This window comes from Bradysia coprophila, unplaced genomic scaffold (genome assembly GCF_014529535.1).
Source record: "Bradysia coprophila strain Holo2 unplaced genomic scaffold, BU_Bcop_v1 contig_87, whole genome shotgun sequence".
Classification (NCBI taxonomy): domain Eukaryota; kingdom Metazoa; phylum Arthropoda; class Insecta; order Diptera; family Sciaridae; genus Bradysia; species Bradysia coprophila.
The window spans coordinates 1,821,908-1,840,265 of NW_023504014.1; the positions used below are offsets into that span (position 1 = coordinate 1,821,908).

General features: G+C 35.0%; 1 protein-coding gene across 1 annotated transcript; it reads right to left on the reverse strand.

The window, feature by feature from the left end:
• Positions 1-12,624: 12,624 nt before the first annotated feature.
• Positions 12,625-17,011, reverse strand: LOC119084655 (probable cytochrome P450 12b2, mitochondrial). Its single transcript, XM_037194723.1, has 8 exons — positions 16,867-17,011; positions 14,604-14,703; positions 13,829-14,349; positions 13,656-13,771; positions 13,434-13,593; positions 13,121-13,369; positions 12,838-13,055; positions 12,625-12,782 (listed from the first exon to the last, which is right to left on the reverse strand). Exons 1-8 carry the CDS (start codon positions 16,954-16,956, stop codon positions 12,674-12,676), a joined length of 1,563 nt encoding a protein of 520 aa, XP_037050618.1. The 5' UTR covers positions 16,957-17,011; the 3' UTR covers positions 12,625-12,673.
• Between the last annotated feature and the right edge of the window lie 1,347 nt (positions 17,012-18,358).

Sequence of the window (18,358 nt, forward strand, 5' to 3'; positions counted from 1 at the left end):
TATTGCCCTATAGGGCTGTCAGGCTATCAATCGTCTCTGTTTCTTTATGAGCAACCTCAAAAAGTGGAATTGCACTCTGAGTTATGTGATGAAACAGGTATTGTCTGCAATTTTTATTGAACAGAACAAGACAAGCATTGACCCGATGTGTCCCCTTTCTTCCGTCAGTTTTGATCATAAACGGAACGTTAACATTCGGCTCATTTCTTTGTGTACAATTCAATTTCCTAATGTACAAAAAAAAACTCTATTTTGCACACAAAAAGTCCAATTTGCACGATCCATGCACACTTTAAGCGGTATAACGAGTATAGGAAACACAGTCCTACAACAATAGTTCGTTTTTAATAGCGCCGACCTAGTTAAGTAATTATTAGTTATCATTAATTAATGGGTAGCTTTAATTGAGTCAACCCACCGTAGTGCGTTGATTGCGTTTAACTTGTTTCACCATGAATGCAACAATTTATTTAAACAAAAGATTGACTTTGTTTTCGAATTGGAAGCAAAAAAGGATTGTTCCATTATAATGCTTCCAAGCGTCAGGTCTTACATTTTCCTTGCCGGAATTTTGAAACTGTAACAGTTCAACTGTTATAAAAGAAGTTTTTGTACCAACACAGGAACAGTCGATGTTTTTCAGAATGAGTCGTTACGGAGCGAGAGCGAGTATGTAAAATTAGGTCGTACGGCGTACATATTTAATTTGGTCAATCGCACAGCACGATTCTTTTGATGTCCTTACGGTCGAAAGTGGCTCATTCTGTAAATAGGGAAAACAAGATAATTGGTTTGGGAAATCAAAGCCTGTAAAATACATCACAAAACTCAAGATAACTAAAAGGTCAAGCTTTTGTGTATTTGTCGTCTCGGATCAACAAAAGTCATAACTGCTCATAACTTATTTGCAGATCGTTATCATCTGTTATTGATAACGACGCGACATCAGCAATAAACGACAACTTCGGACTAATGTGATCTTAAATATCAAAGAGCATGTTCAACAAACATTAAGTAATATTTTACATGACTGGGGATAAAAAAAAATGAAAAGTAGAGTTTTCGTGTGAATTTTGTTAATTCGAGGCGAAGCCGAGGTCAATAAACACACGAAAACAAGACTTTTCATTTTTATCTCGAGTTATGTAATGGATTTTACATGCTGAGGACGTCGAAAGACGTGCTTCAAAGATAAAAAGTACGGTTTTCGACGCATGTATCATGTAAATGATTTTAAATCAATCAATCTCATAATATATATTATGCACCTGTTGCCAAGATTGGTATTTTGACGTGTAGGATATTATTGCCCTAGCCGAAGGCGTGGGTCATAATGCCTACACGTCAAAATAACAGTCTGGCAATAGGTGTATATCATATTAGAAACACTCTAAGTACCATTTTTCCCAATATATGTCACTTTTATTAAAATCCAATATGGCCACCGGCAGCCATTTTGTTAGGAGACCGGAAATTTTACCGACGCTTAACATTCGTTAATACCTTTCCAACAAAAAAAAAATCATGAAATTCGGTCAACATTTACTCGAGATATTGACAAAATACTCCACGTTCACTGTACGGCCGAGTAGCCAGATAAGAGCTCACTCCAAGAGACCTAGCTCACGCTCCGGAGAACATAATTTCAAAAACTTTTTTTTCCCTGATTGGTACGGTCAATACCTATCTAATAAAGCTAAAACAGACGAAATATGTTCAAATGTGGCCGACCTACAAGCAAAAACTGCTTGCCGCCCTGTGCCTGTTTCACACCAAGGGGTCTAACTCACGAGTCGGTCATCTGATTTCCATTAACTTTTTTTTGTCGATTGGTATTCTAAATACCTTTCATTTGACGTATCACATACAAGTGTAACGTTTAAATGTCCGGAGATATCTTCGAAAAACCGTAAAGCACTTATTGGGCCACAGCTCGGGAAGGGTCGATCCAAAATCACTCATCTTCGAACTTAGCCTGTCTTTTGACATTACCAAACGGGAAAAAAAAGAATTTTCAAAATCGGATGCGTTTTACTCAAGTTATCGTGCAGACGGACAGACGGAGAGACGGACAGACGGACATTTTTTTTCTTCACTGATTTGGCATCTCTAGACAACCACAATAGGTTTCCCCTTACTCAGGGAGTCCAACTCGACGTGTTACGGATGTATGCGTAAACGCATAGGACCCCAGTACTTCGTACGGGTCTAAAAATCTATTTACGCACTATTTTGATCGCACTGATGTACATAAAATTTATTAGCGTTCCTGGCCATTTTGACCGTGTAGAAACACCACTTTTCGTATTGAGTGGTTGGTTTAGCAATCCAATGTACCGAATATTACCTATTTATTTATTTAAATGCCTTTTCATCCATTTTATTTTGCTATTGTAGTCTCCGAACGAGAAAAAAAAATATCGACAAATTCTTTCTGTTCCTATCCTAACATAACTATTGTTGGTTTTGTCAGATTAGGTTATTGATTGTTATAAATTGGTTTTTACCCGGAAATATGAAATTTGTATTTATGCATTTAAGTAAATATAGTCATTGTGTAGACAGATATAAAAAAGATGCACAATGCGAAAAGAAAGATAAAAAAAAATATCCAAATTTATGGTGTTGAGGGATATATTCAACGTGATCATCGACTGCCATATTTTATACATCTCTAAGAGTGAGTAAAAGACATATCCCAATTTTGTAGCAACATTATATTGGTTTAAAAATAAACCGTAAATCGTTTGAACCATATTCAAGAAAATGTCCTTGTTTGATTACATCTTGATACTCGTATTCTCGTACGTACACACATTATATGGTGAAAGCGTAAGTTGTGCATTTAAATCAGTAATGCTTCACGCGTGCTTCACGAAACATAATTCTAAATCTCCGATCCATTGAATATTAAATGAATCGTAAAAAAATTGTTCGCTTGAACCCTCCATTGGGATTGTATATGTGTTGCTGGTTCCTTAGTCCTGCAAAAACCGTTTTGATATTCCTGATGATATGGTTAAGCATAATATCGGATATTAATAACTTTGTAGAAAGACGTTCGCAAGGAAGGGAAGAAAGTTGTACCTCAAGTAGATCTTGTAATATCCTTGGTAATACAATTTGTAGTTTTTTTTAGGTAAATTGGGATTAAGGTTGTTATAAATATATTAAATAGAAAAAAAAAATATTTGGAAAAAGGGTACAAACGATGTTGCTGTACCCTCACGTATCTATTTATATCATATTTGGTCTAAATTCATTATATACATTGGAAGGTATGGGCGATCATATAGAAATATTTTCAATAAACTTTAAAAAATGCAAGAATCAAATAAGTGTTTAAGGGGTTGCCACGAAAAACTCATAATTTAAATAAAAATTCCGTTCGCCATTTGACCTGCATTTTGTTAGGACTTGGTGGTGTTATTTAAGTGTTTTAGCCTGTCACAGACGGCAAACATATTAACAGTTTTACCATCTGATCTATTACTTCATCTGATCGAAGATTTTCAAAGATTGATTTCAGAAATCTTTTACTTGACTTATTTTGAACACGCTCTTTGTTATATAAGACCTAATTAATAGGAGCTTGTCGTTTATTATTGCAGTCGTTGTCGTTAGCAGGATGACAGCCGTCTGTAACAGGCTAAGATTACAAAATCTAATTTTTACAACAATTTGGCTTTAGCCGTGCATTTCTCTCACATCTTCGTCAAACATTCAAAGTGTTCTTTAATGGATATTTTGTCGCGTGGATGAATGAGCAATAAAAAAATTTCTGAAAGGAAGGAATTTCAAAAAGAATCTAATTTCGGAAAAACTATTCATCAAAAAATCCCCGTTATCCTTAAATTATTATCGTTCCATATTAAGCTGAAAAGGGATCCCTCCAACGCAACGGTGTGTTATTTTAATTAATTGCTCATTCACCTGTTTACGATACGCATGTGTTGGTAATATACGGTACGTGATGGCAAAGTAAACGGTAAAATGGGGTAGATTTATTTCGAGCGATAAAACGTTTCTGGATAAATTCAAAAGGAAAATTCATTTTGTGTCCATTTCCGTTTTGTCAATGAGCTTATCTCTTCGGCAACATGAAGACACCTTGTAAGGCTTTTCATCCATTTAATATACTTCTAAGGTTTTACAATGCAAACCGTGGTGGTTATAACCGCGTGTTGAGTGGAATATAATCCTTGGCTTTTACTGCTGATGGTTGCATTTCCATAAGTAGGTGTTGCTGGAAACGATAAAGTTGGAATTTATTATAATAGCGAAAGTGTTTATTAACTCGGAAACACAAAGTCGTGCCATGTAAATGACACGGTCATAAACTAATTATTTTATTTCATTCATTCAATGTAATTGTCATGCCACCGTTAAGATAGTGGCTTCAGGCGAAAATAGTAAACATCTGAATGAAAATGTGTCCAAATATTACATTGAACATTCGTTTCTAATCTTTGACTTTTGCCCGATTTTATTGTTTATTCAGCATGAAATTTTTGACTTAAAGAAACATGCACACACAAACCTTTAAGATGTGTGGTCTTTTCAACATTTTTTTTTCTTCTCTCTGGTAAATATGGCATTCGGGTGTATAGAACAGTTATACCTAAAACAGCTAAAAATTCATACGTATATCTTCTGGGTCCGTCAATGCATATATAAATACCGTGTTCAATGCTTTTAACATGCAGTGAGTAAATATTTTACTTCAACTGTATTTTCAAAAGTAAAATATTATTCAAGTGTTTCCTCGTCATGGTTAATTATTGTATTCAAAACAAATATTATATTTGTTTAGGCTAGTGTTGAATGAATAATGGGACTGTGGTACATACATACATATAATATATACGGAATTGCCAGTTGAGGGTTGACATTGACATATTCGAAAAAATTTAATACAAAATCAAGACATCTTGATCATGTTCCTGTCGAGTCTTAAATTGCTTTATTGATGGGACAAAATTTTATAATTTTGAATGAGAAAAAAATATATGAAATTCAGTTTCTGAATCGTTTGGATATAATAACGAGTCAGCCAGAAACAGCAGGTAGTTCCAGTGAAGTAGCTCAACGATGGAACAGAGAATACATTTTTTTTTAGTGCGAAATCAATTTTTGAAATTGATTGGGACGATTAATTATTTAGAATTTTATTTGAATAATAAATCCGTTTTGCAATCAGAACTATATTTTGTATCTTATACAGTCATTTCCTTTTCTTTGTCCTTGTGGGAGTTGCGGGAAACGACGAATTTGTTTTTCCACAGCTGGGCTCATAACCTGTTAACTTTCTGATTTTCTAATTCCTTGAGTGGCGCCTTAGCTATGAACCAGTTATTGATAAGTTGTAATGAGATCATGGGCGCGCGTTAGCATAGCGCCCGTGACGCAAGTCCTATTACTAGAAAAAATTTAAAAAAAATTTTTTTGTCGTAGACTGCAGAACCATATATACAGCAAATATTGAAGTTCTACAATTCAAAGACAAATGACTCCAAATTACCATTAAAAAAAACTAGGCGTCCGTACGAGTTCAACGAGCTATCACACGTTCTTGCAGCTTAAAATTTGGCCACGCAAAAAATCTTCCAAGAAGCCCCATTTCCATACATTTTGGTCAATTTCAGTACTTTAAACGAAATGAAAAAATCCTACGTTACTTTGTTAGTCCGTCCGTCCGTGTTTCCTATCTTCTAAAGTCTTCTTTAGATTTTGTTGAAATTTTGGGAGTAGATTCTAGTCGTCATTCTAAGACATTCCAGAAAAAAAAATTTGGGGGAACCGGCCTTGTTTCGGAGCTAGGGCTCCTCGAAGTTCCCATATAGGCCCCATATAAGAACACCTTTAAGTGTGTGTGTGTGGATGGGTATGGTAGAACAAATTTGTTCGCTTTTGGTATTTGGTAAGCTCTGCTCGCCTCATTTTTTTCCCCTAAATTTAGTATTTCCTAAATTTAGTATTTTCAAAATTTTTAAATTTTTCAAAATTTTTAAATTTTTCAAAATTTTTAAATTTTTCAAAATTTTTTATATTTTTTAACATTTTTTAACATTTTTTAAATTTTTTAAATTTTTCAAAATTTTTCAAATTTTTCAAAATTTTTCAAATTTTTCAAAATTTTTCAAATTTTTCAAAATTTTTCAAATTTTTCAAAAGTTTTCAAAAGTTTTTAAATTTTTCAAATTTTTTTACATTTTTCAAATTTTTTTTAATTTTTCAAAATTTTTTAAATTTTTCTAATTTTTCTAATTTTTTTAAATTTTTCAAATTTTTAAAATTTTTTTAAATTTTTTAAATTTTTTAAATTTTTTAAATTTTTTAAATTTTTACAATTTTTTACATTTTTTAAATATTTTCAATTTTTTCAATCTACTAATTCTTCCAAAAGAACTGATATCAGTCAAAAACACTCAAAAGAGTAAAAGTGACGCAAGTCCCTGTGCATACTTCCAAAACAACTGATATCGCTGGAGGTGACGCATTCTGCGCTTGTACGCAAAAACTGTAACAGCAAAAATTTGACCAAAGAAATTCTAGAAACAAAATTTTACCAAAACAAATTTTGCGTCACAAGTGGCAGATGTTGAGGAAAGTACTTTTAAGAAATTTTTTAAAATAGGCAAGAATTTGTCCTAATACGTCTGAACCATCTGCCACTTTGTGACGCAAAATTTTTTTTGGTAAAATTTTGTTTCTAGAATTTCTTTGGTCAAATTTTTGCTGTTCCAGTTTTTGCGTACAAGCGCAGAATGCGTCACCTCCAGCGATATCAGTTGTTTTGGAAGTATGCACAGGGACTTGCGTCACTTTTACTCTTTTGAGTGTTTTTGACTGATATACAGTCTTTCTATACAGCAGATGAACTACTAGCCAGCTTACTCTCCTAATATATTGAAAAATGAAGTAACAAGCTGAAAACTGTATAATTGTCTTTGTATTGTTGGATCAGCTAAAGCAAACGCTACAATTATTTCTTGTTGCCAATATCAAAATTTTGCAATTTGAAGTGAAGAGTGTATGCTATTTCTAAATTTAAAAAATGGTGTATACAACCATTCCCTATGCAATTTAAGATAAAAACGTTCCATAAAAATAAACGCCGGAAAGATATTATTACGAATATCACAAATATATATCTGGTTGAGTTATATCCTCGGTTATATCATATAAATCCTGTTTATTTCACTTGTGCTTTCTAAAATTGTTTGTTCAACAATGAAAAGTAAAGCCATAAAATGGATGATTTAAAAGAAACAAAAAAAAGTTCAACCTCATTTCCTTGTTATAAGTAAACTTTGTGTGTACAATGAAAGAGCAATCACCAAAACAAATTTCTTTCTTCCAATTTGAGTATACATTCGAGCTATTGCCGTTTTTTTTTATCACACTTTATTGTTTTCTTTTTATTTCATTTAATTTTAGCCACCCCATTCGTTTACATATAATATGCGTCATCTATAAAACAAAAAAGTGGGTGGCAATATAGCGATATCAAGCGAAAAGATGTCGTTATATTGCGATGTAGCGACTCAATGGATTTGGAGAAATGCTCGACAGAAGAAACCCAATCAACGTTTAACAACTCGAAGGTGCATTGAATCGGAATTTCAATTATGTGAAAAGTTTTCGAATTTTCCAATTTTTCAAAATTAATTTGCTGAACAAACGGCGTGAAACGATCTGATATCTTGCTTCTTAAATTGGATTGAGAAATTATTCGGTAGGAGGAGAAGACAACGCCAATTTGTGCACCTCCATAAAAGATTGTAATCTGAGATAAATCTTCGGATATTTGCACAAAAAATGACTATCAATCAAATTCGGGAATGTAATACAAAATCTACCGTTGTCAAAAGAGTTTCGCAGAGCAGAGCCTAATATTTGGGAATCGTTTTTGAGAATTTTTGGGAATTTAGGGAATTTTTGAGAATTTTTGGGAATTTTGGGAATTAATTCCCAAAAATTCCCTAAAATTCCCAAAAAATTTCTTTTCTTTGCATTTTTATAATTAAATGCTCGTAAAAGATCAGGAAAAGTTCAAAAACCTTTAAAAACTATGAACAAGCAAAAAAAAAATGGATTTTTTTTGGAATTTTAGTGAACTTTTGAGAATTGGTTCCCAAATATTATGCTCTGAAGGATATAATTCTTGTCGATGTACTCGCACCAGCCAGGGAGTATACTCTACTTGTAGGTCTCTCCAAAGCCGACATTAGTACAACACTACAATAATTTAAGAGCGATCTACACTCCGACCCCCTATGAAATACATTTTTGATGATAACTTTTTATTCGAATTATTTTTGAAAAAAGTGGCCTCATCGTTTGGTGCCAGAGAACATATAAGGTTTCGATAGCCACTGGAATTGTCCAGATTGATGTAGTGTACTGAGAAAAAACTCAAAACTCCTAAAATTTGTGTTTTTATGATATTTTTTGGACTTTTGAGTTTTCTAGGCGTCGACTGCATCAATTTTGACAATAAACCGCGAGCGTTAGTCCAAATTATTTTTATTTCAATGAACACATCAAAAACACACTGAAAATGTATATTGATAATGGAAAAGTGGAATTTGAAATTCTTAATTTCAGTTTAAAAAGCCGCTCCAATTTTCAAAAGATCTCGCGCTTGAAAAAAAAAACAATTTTGTGACTTAACAAATTGGGATGTTTTATTTGTTGACAGTTTGTTTTAATTGTGATCACCGAGATAACCAAAAAACCAACACTAACAAACAAAATATTCCTATCAGCTGACAAATACCTAATATCCCATTTCGATTCTTTAGAGTTTCCGTACGTGAGTTCATCATGGCAGTGATTTTTTAAATTAAATTCTATAAAAAAATATAAAAAGTTTTTATTACAAAACTAAACTTTTATTAAAAAAGGCTCGCGGTTTATTCTGGTGGCTCTCGAAACTTTATATGTTGTGGCACCAAACGATGAAACCAATTTTTTCAAAAAATATTCTAATAAGAAGTTATTATCGAAAATGTTTTTCATAGAAGGTCGGAGTGTAGACTGCTCTTAAAATAATTATTTTTGAGTTATAGCCGCAAAAAGGTTTTCGGTACCCTCTGACATGCTTTCACCTTTGAACACTTTAACCGAAAATTTAAAAAAATGTTCGAAAAAAATGAAAGATACGATTCTCTAGAATTGAAGACGAATCTATCACTCATTAAAATCGGAGACCACTTGTTCCCCTATCACCATCACCTCCAGTTTTGGCGATATGCCGCTTAAGCTCAATTTACTGAATATATTATATTCAATATGTTCTGAAATATTTGTTGTGTTTTTTTGGGAATTTTTGGGAATTTTAGAGAATTTTTGGGAATTTAGGGAATTTATTGGAATTTTTGGGAATTTAGTGAATTTTTGGGAATTTTTGGGAATTTAGGGAATTTTTGGGAATTTAGGGAATTTTTGGGAATTTAGGGAATTTTTGGGAATTTTTGGGAATTTAGGGAATTTTTGGGAATTTAGGGAATTTTTGGGAATTTTTGGGAATTTAGGGAATTTTTGGGAATTTTTGGGAATTTAGAGAATTAATTCCCAAATATTAGGCTCTGTCGCAGAGTATCAGCAGCCAATTAAAGTGCTTGATGATAAAAACGTAAAAATTGCTAACCAGAAGGGTCACATCTCATATCAACTAAAACTACTCCTGATGGGATTCCGCTGTTGCAACTTAATTATGCCACTCAATTTTCTTATTACAACAATCCAACAAGAATGCGAGATTAGTGCAGATAAATGATTTTTCGGTACATTAAATTGGGTTTAATTTCAACAAGGGGCGATGATTATTCGGATTCTATTTTGTGAAACACAAACATCACCAGCAAACATCATCAGAGCATTAAACTGAATATTAGTAGGGCAGAGTGTATAAATGTTGTATAACGTTTCCAGTTTTGCAGATATAATATGTGATGTGTGTCAAGAGCTTTAATTGAGTTTTGTTTATGGGTTTTTCGCACAAGAGAGAGGGATGACGACCGCATCCATAAACATTTATAATATTTGAATGACATGCTCACTGTGAGCTACCTATTCAATTCTTTTGAACGGCTTTGTTACCTAATAAATGGTCGTCACCCTAAAATAATTTAAATTCAAAGCATTAGTTTTAAAACTGGCTGTACGAAGATAATGGTCATTAAATTCATCCAACGACCAGTCAGCTATAGTTGACTTTTTTCGGTAGCTCATGTATCCATCGTGTTAGCTACTTATGTCATATGTTAGGGACAACGACAGCAAAAACAACTGTGGCTTTATGTAGAAAAGTTTACGTTAAAACTAATGAAGTAAAAGATTTCGTCAAAATATCTGCTACAAATCCTTAGGTCAATATTGGTTTCCACCCTTGAACGCTTTGATTTTTTTCTCGTCATACTAATCATGTGTTTGTTTAAGACGGATTCTATTGAAATACAGCCAAACGAAATTTTCCATTGGACTTGTCTATGTGGGTCAAGAAAGTTATTCGACCCTATAAGCCAAAATGACTTTTAAGAAAGTTATGAGCAGGGCCCATATTCGCGAAAATATTTTCTCAAATTTTGGTGAGCCAAAAATTAATTATGCTGGGCCTCAATTCTCATCCCAACAAAAATCTCTTCGAGAAAAGTGTGACGCAGTCTTTGAAGTACAATTTCTAGAATGAATGATATCGCTAGAGTTGACGCTTTCAGCTTCGTTACGCAAAAATTAAATTTTACACTCAATTTTAGTTCAAACAAGCTGGCTTAGTTTTTCTCATCATCTGCCAAATAATTTTTAACAAAAAAATTGACTGGAAACAACCAAAATTTTACCAAAAAAATCTGCGTCGCATGTGGCAGATAAATTTTCTTGCTGGTCTGTTCCTGAACATTTGCCACTTTGCGACGCAGATTTTTTTGGTAAAATTTTGGTTGTTTCCAGTCAAATTTTTTTTTTGTAAAAATTATTTGGCAGATGATGAAAAAACCTAAGCCAGCTTGTTTGAACTAATTGGGTATAAAATTTAATTTTTGCGTGACGAAGCTGAAAGCGTCAACTCTAGCGATATCATTCATTTTAGAAATTGTACTTCAAAGACTGCGTCACACTTTTCTCGAAGAGATTTTTGTTGGGATATCAGTCGTTTTAGAAGTTTTAGAACACTGCTTTTTATAACAGTTTATAACAGAAATTCGGAAATTTGGCGAAATTTGAAAATTTGACGAAATTCGAAAATTTGACGAAATTCGAAAATCGAAAATTTGACGAAATTTGACGAAAATCGAAAATTTGACGAAAATCGAAAATCGAAAATTTGATGAAATTTGTCGAAATTAGAAAATTCGACGAAATTCGAAAATTTGACGAAATTCGAAAATCGAAAATACGAAATTTGACGAAATTCGAAAATTTGACGAAAATCGAAAATTTGACGAAAATTGAAAATTTGACGAAGAAAGTAACTCTCTATCTGCCACCATTCAAGAAATACCTCTAAAAACATAATTGACCCAGTGGGTCAATGACCCACCCATTTCCAACTTTCGACGAAGAAAGTAATTCTCTATCTCTCATAACCCAAAAAAATATTAGTCCTTTCATCCTACGCTCGAGTAGCTCTAATTTGGTCACTCTAATCACTCTAGCTGAAACGAATCTGCCCCGATTTTTTTTGTTCGAATCGTGTTACGAATACCTTTCATTTGATGGGTCGCACGCCTCTGTAGGTTTCAATACAGCTAAGCTACAGCCGAAAACGCGTTCCCGACCCTCGAAAACCACACTCAGAAACCACTTCGAGGCCAATAAAACAAAATTCTGGTTTTTCCTGGGGTAATGGTGTATCACATTTTCATTTTTATGCCCACCCTGAGGTTCCTGCAAAATTTCATGGAGATTGGCTGACTAGTTTCCGAGATCGACCGTCGATAGATAGACAGATAGACAGATAGACAGATAGAAACATACAGAGTAAGTTGAAAGATTTTGATTGTTTGGAAAACGTTAATTTGGTGCATTTTCTATCAAAATGACCAACTTCAAAACGATGTATCCCCGGCAATTTTAAAGTTACATAGTCGAGTGATAGCTCGTTTTGCTCGTATTTGAAGCGCGAATAAGATAGAATAGGATTTGTGGTGATACAGGTCAAAGGAAAGAAACTTAAATTCTCGCCTATATATAGTTGCCGCGTCTCAAAAAAAATTCTTCGTTCTTTTTTTGGAAGTTAGACTGCGTCAAGTCCTCCGCTATCGCTCCGGACATGATACGTTCGTAACATTAAGAACTTGACAGTTCTTATGGGATTTTATACATGCAACTGTCAAGCTACGAATATTTGGAGTTACGAACGTGACGAACGCACGAGAATTGAGGCTCTGCTTGTTGATATTTGTGAGCCACCAAAGTCAATGCAAAGTCAATTCGTTGTATGAAAAATGCTTTTTTACGCATTTTATCCGGCTGGGCCGGCGCCATCTGTTATCATTTCTCTGGTAACAATGTGACTATTTCATCGAACGGTGCTGCGGTAACTTGCATTGATTATCTGTGAGTTGTTTTCTCTGCATCATGGATCGATAAGTAATCCAAAAATTAAAATTTCTTCAGAATTCGTTCTCAATACATTTTTACGAAGTTGGATTGAAAAAATGCAATTTTACAGCTCGGTGATTTTGTATTTCAACTTTGATGCAGGAGTCAGGATCAATCCATTTGCATACTTCATCGGCTCATTGTTCCATTCGATTTTGTATTCCCTCAGCAATCTAAACGTTGAAACATTTGGATATGGGAGAGGGCAGCCACTATCTTATGTTTTACCTCATCGTTAGAACGCCAATTTCCATTTCAGCAAAACGCCTTCCAATACATGCCCGGGACCCGAAACCAAACGGGATGAAAATGAACGGATTAAAGTCCTTTGCACTTGGACATCCAGGTTGCGTTTCTTTCAGAAAACGTTCCGGGATAAATTCATCAGCCCGCTCGACAAATTTTTCGTCTTTTGCCATTGTCATACTTCCCATGACACAAAGCGTCTAAATATGAGATACAAACAAAAGATGAAAGTCTGATATCTGCGAAAACTCATAAAAAAGTTTACTCCTTTCGGTATCTGATATCCCCGAAGAACAATGTCCCGGTCTATGCAGCGTATATTACGTGCTGGAACAGGCGACACTCTTAACGATTCCTTGAGACAGGCTCTCATATACGGCATACTATTAAGACTATCTGGTGTAAGTGGTGCATTGGCATCGGGTAGAAGGGTCAAAATTTCTTCACGCAATTTGTCCTGTGCGTTTTGATTTTTGGCTAGATTGTACCAAAGGCCAGACACAGCCGCAGATGTCTACAACAAATTGAAAACAAAGATTGTTTATGTAGGTCATGCAAACTGGTACGTGTAACGATACCGTGTCTATTCCAGCTATCAGCATATCTAAAGCCAATATAACTGCATAATCTTTGTCAACTTGAAGAATGTTCTTGAGAACACTTTCTTCCTGCGATTCATTGTTTCCTGTTTGGTTTGCTAGGCGTTCAATGGCTCTATCTGTGTGCTTCTTCGTCAAGCTATTGATACGGAAAATGTACAAGTAGCACAAATTTACAGAAACAATATCTTGTATGCATACGTCGTCATAACATCAAAGCATTCCATTAATCTATTGAACGTTGGTGTTTTGTAGTACCTCCAAATCGACGGCTTAACATCGAGTTCATAGGCAAGCTTGAAAAAGTCTGTGATCGCCTAGTAAGGATTAAACATTCAGATACTAAACCAATTTTGGTTTGTTAGAATACGAACGTTGATCAACTTTTGATTTTCTGGATTATCAGTCTCACTTAGAAGACCCAGTCGATGTTCGAGGGCTATGAGCACAATGGACTCAAGTGACCATTTGAGCAATTCATTGTGAAAATCATCTGGCATTTCATTCTTCTCATCACGAATGGTCTTAACTCGTCGAATGAAATCCCTAACTACCGTATCTACGGCGGGAATATACGCCCTCACCAGTTTCGGTTTCATCATGATTGGATTGGCAGCCGTACGCAAATTCGCCCATGATTCTCCGCGGTCATAGGTCAATCCGGCACTCTTTTTAAAAATGTCGGGCCGAATTTTCTTGCGATAATAATCAATCGTGTCGATGCCTCTTCGAACAGGCCACTGACCTTCATTCCGAAAAATGATTACCGAATATTTAGGATCGAATGTAACAACCATGTCTGGTTTGCCCAATATTCCAGGAAGTTTCATAAGCGATCCATAGTCATTGTTCAATGCCTTCATCATGTCGATCATGGTAAGTTTGTAGTATCTGCCTGTAATTTCAACATTTTCATATAAAACATCTGCAATGCTTGTTAGTCCAATTGGGCTAATGGAGTTTATTATGTACGAGAGGATATGACATACATTAGTCTGTATATAATCTCTGAGTCATACGTTACTTTATGAAATTATCTGTCTAGGGTAGTGATAGTATATTACCACACATAAGTTGGTCATTAATTAGTATTAGTATCATTATCACATTATCAAAGGCCAGTGACCAGAAGGTCACATCTGCACATACCTCCTGGCAAGAAATATCTCAATATTTCAAATTTTGAGGGTCCTGGAAGAGTTGAGTACGGCTTTGCATTGTTCCATTCTTGCTCGTCGTTCGCATCGGTCTAAATAGAATCAATTTTTATACGTCATTAGAAATAATATAAAAAATCAATTAATTGTATAATCCATTGATCGTTCACATGAATTGAGGAAAAAAAGTTAAAGGACGGCTACTTGTACAGGTAAAGAAAATGAAATTTCATCATAAGTTTGCTTCAGCCAGCGCACTCCAAGCAAAAGTTATCATTGTCGACAGCTCCCAAACATACTACTATTTTGTATGAAATGGCTTTTTACAGTGGTTTACAGTTGTCACCCTATCATGCCCGCACGTTAGTAAGCGGGCGTGACGCAAGTCCACTACCAAAAATGTTTTACCAAAATTTTTTTGAGGACGGCGGAGCATATTTACAGCAACTTTTTGACTTCTCCCCCTTTACTCAAACGACCCCCAAACCAGGATATCTGGAATCTCGGAATCCATACGAGTTCAACGAGCTATCACACGTTACTGCAGCTTGAAAATTGGCCGAGATATTGAACTTCGAAACATTGACGTTTGTATGAAAATAAGCAAAATTTCGTATTTTCAGATAACTGAAATCGCCTACGTTAGTTAGTTAGTTAGTTAGTTCCAAGATTCCAGGATCCAGGAACTCCTAAACGTTTCTATAGATTTTCCTGAAATTTTGGTTATAGGCTAATAATGGCCCAAAAATAACAATGGAATTTTCAAAAGTTGGAAAAAATCCATATCTTGGGAGCTGGAGCTCCTCAAAGTCTCCATATACAAATGTCATATAAAAACCAATTTGTATGTGTGTGTGTGTGTGTTTTGTATATTTTAGTGCATGATATGGATGGTAATGTGGTGAAAGGTGTGTGTTGTTTTTGGATGTGTTTCTTGTTGGAAATTGTGTGGATTATTAAATATCAACTTACACCAGGTCGGTTCCCAAATTTTGGGATGACAGATGATTCCTCTGGCACTTCCTAACTTCCATCGGATTTTTTGATGGATTCGGGTTATTTTCGACATAAGTGAGGTGTTCCAAGGTTGGTTCCTAAATTTTGGGATGACAGATGATTCCTCTGGCACTTCCTAACTTCCATCGGATTTTTTGATGGTTTTGTGTTATTTTCGACATAAGTGAGGCGTTCCAAGGTTGGTTCCTAAATTTTGGGATGACAGATGATTCCTCTGGCACTTCCTAACTTCCATCGGATTTTTTGATGGTTGTGGGTTATTTTCGACATAAGTGAGGCGTTCCAAGGTTGGTTCCTAAATTTTGGGATGACAGATGATTCCTCTGGCCCTTCCTAACTTCCATCGGTTTTTTTGATGGATTCGGGTTATTTTCGACATAAGTGAGGTGTTCGAAGGTTGGTTCCTAAATTTTGGGATGACAGATGATTCCTCTAGCACTTCCTAACTTCCATCGGATTTTTTGATGGATTCAGGTTATTTTCGACATAAGTGAGGTGTTCCAAGGTTGGTTCCTAAATTTTGGGATGACAGATGATTCCTCTGGCCCTTCCTAACTTCCATCGCCACTTTGTGACGCAATTTTTTTTTGTCAAATTTTCTTTCTGAAACTTTTTGGGTCACTTTTCGGTTGATACGTACAGGCGCAGAATGCGTCACCCTCAGCGATATCAGTTATTTTGTAAGTAAGATAAAGGACTTGCGTCACATTTACCCTTCTGGGTTTTTTGGGGGATTTAGACTACCACTCATGTTTGAAGTGCGTTGTTTCAGCTGATTTTCAGCTGGCTCGCCCATACAAACAAAACTGATTATGAGTGTTTTTCCGGATTCAAAAGTACACGAATGCGCGTGGTAGTGGTATAACCGTATAAACATGCACAGCCAGTTTTGTTTGGATTCGAGTGAATAAGTTTAAAATCAGCTGAAGCAAATTTCGATTGAAATTTGGTTGCCCTTTCCTGTAACGGTCGTGTCGTTATTAATCCTAATCGAATATCTACTAATGCCAAAAGAGATACGAAAATAAAAAGAAATAAAAAGCGATCCACTTCGCAATTATCATACGTAGCGTTGTTATCAACAATTTATCAGCGACATAAATTGAGCAAATAAACCGAAAACGATACACTGAACGACGAGTTTACATTCACATTTTAATACAATTTTCCATTTGAAAGCGTTCGTTCAGTTCACATTTTCCTTGTAACAAAGCTTAAATGAACAAAACTTTACCCACTTTTACTTGAACCTGTGCAACAGAAGATAACCGACGAATATTCCAATTCGAAATTAGTGCAATTTGTCGGCCACTACTTTTTATAATCATTTTTTTCACGAGTTTTTTTTATTCACTATAAACAAATGTTTGTACAACTCGCGAGAAAGTCTACAAGCGTTATGTGTGTGCGCTATGCGGATTCGAATATACCTATGATTAATAAAAATCCAATTTTGCGTCTGCGCGTCAATCTTTTTTTTTCTTTAAGTGTTGCAATGTTAATGATCCTCATCTATTCGTTAAAATCGACTTCATTCGCAAGTTCTGGTCAGCAACGAATCTGTCTGCTAGTTAAGATTTAAAGACAACAGTCGCCATCCTAGATAAGAATTTATGACTTTGAGATTTCGTAATTTTGTTCAAAACATTTATAATTCACTCATAATTCATTTTTATAAGGAAATTTTGAGGGTTTCTATAGAAAACAAATTTCTTTCTTTTCACATGCACGGTCACGACAGAGTAAAGTTAACCAGGCAGGAGCTCTTGTTTGACTAGGGACCTGAATAATCTAGTAGCCCTTGATATTTTGCGAATAAAATTTTTCAATTTGTGTCAGTGTTCATTTGAGTTCATTTTCATCCCGTGTATTAGGTCCCTTATTTGACGTTTCGAAAATGAACCGCTCCTGCCTGGTTTATTTTACTCTGCCGTGGCACGGTTGATTAATTTGATTTCTAATTCAGCACGGCATAGTGAAATAAACCAGGCAGGAGCGGTTCATTTTCGAAACGTCAAATAAGTGACCTAATACACTGGAAGAAAATGAACTCAAATGAACACTGACATAAATTGAAAAATTTTGTTCGCAAAAAATATAGAGCTACTAGATTATTCAGGTCCCTTGTCAAATCAGCGCTCCTGCCTGGTTAACTTTACTCTGTCGTGAATTCAGCCATTTAAGTCAATTTAGTCTGCCTTGCTAATTTTTTTAAACGTTTGCAGAACTACCCAGTTTTACATCTACCATATAATGTGCTCGGTAGACGCGTAAGAAGAATCAAAAAAAGACTACAATTTGTGCTCTCCTAACAAGTAATCTACTCCTACTTTTGCAAAGCTACTTTACTCCAAATCAGGCGCTTAAAAGGAATCGGTTTGAATGTACTCGCTTTACGATTTTTGATTTTGTGCTAACTGTTGGTTTTAGAAGGACAATGTGTTTCGTGTCGGTCAATAAAATAATATGGCATGGGTTTGTGGCCTTGGGTCGTTTGGACGAACTGATTTGCACAGGCTGTAGGTCTATTAAAGTTTGTTCAACAATGCTTATATAGAGGGATTCTTCTGAAAAAACAGAAGACCGAAATCGGACTCATTTTCTATTGGAATTTTATATTTGTGCCCAGTAAAGTATTCGACCCCCGAAGCCAAAATCACTTTTAAAAAAATTCTTCGAAGCTTGTGTGGCTGGTAAGAGGTCATCAAAAACCGAAAACTTGCACTTTTC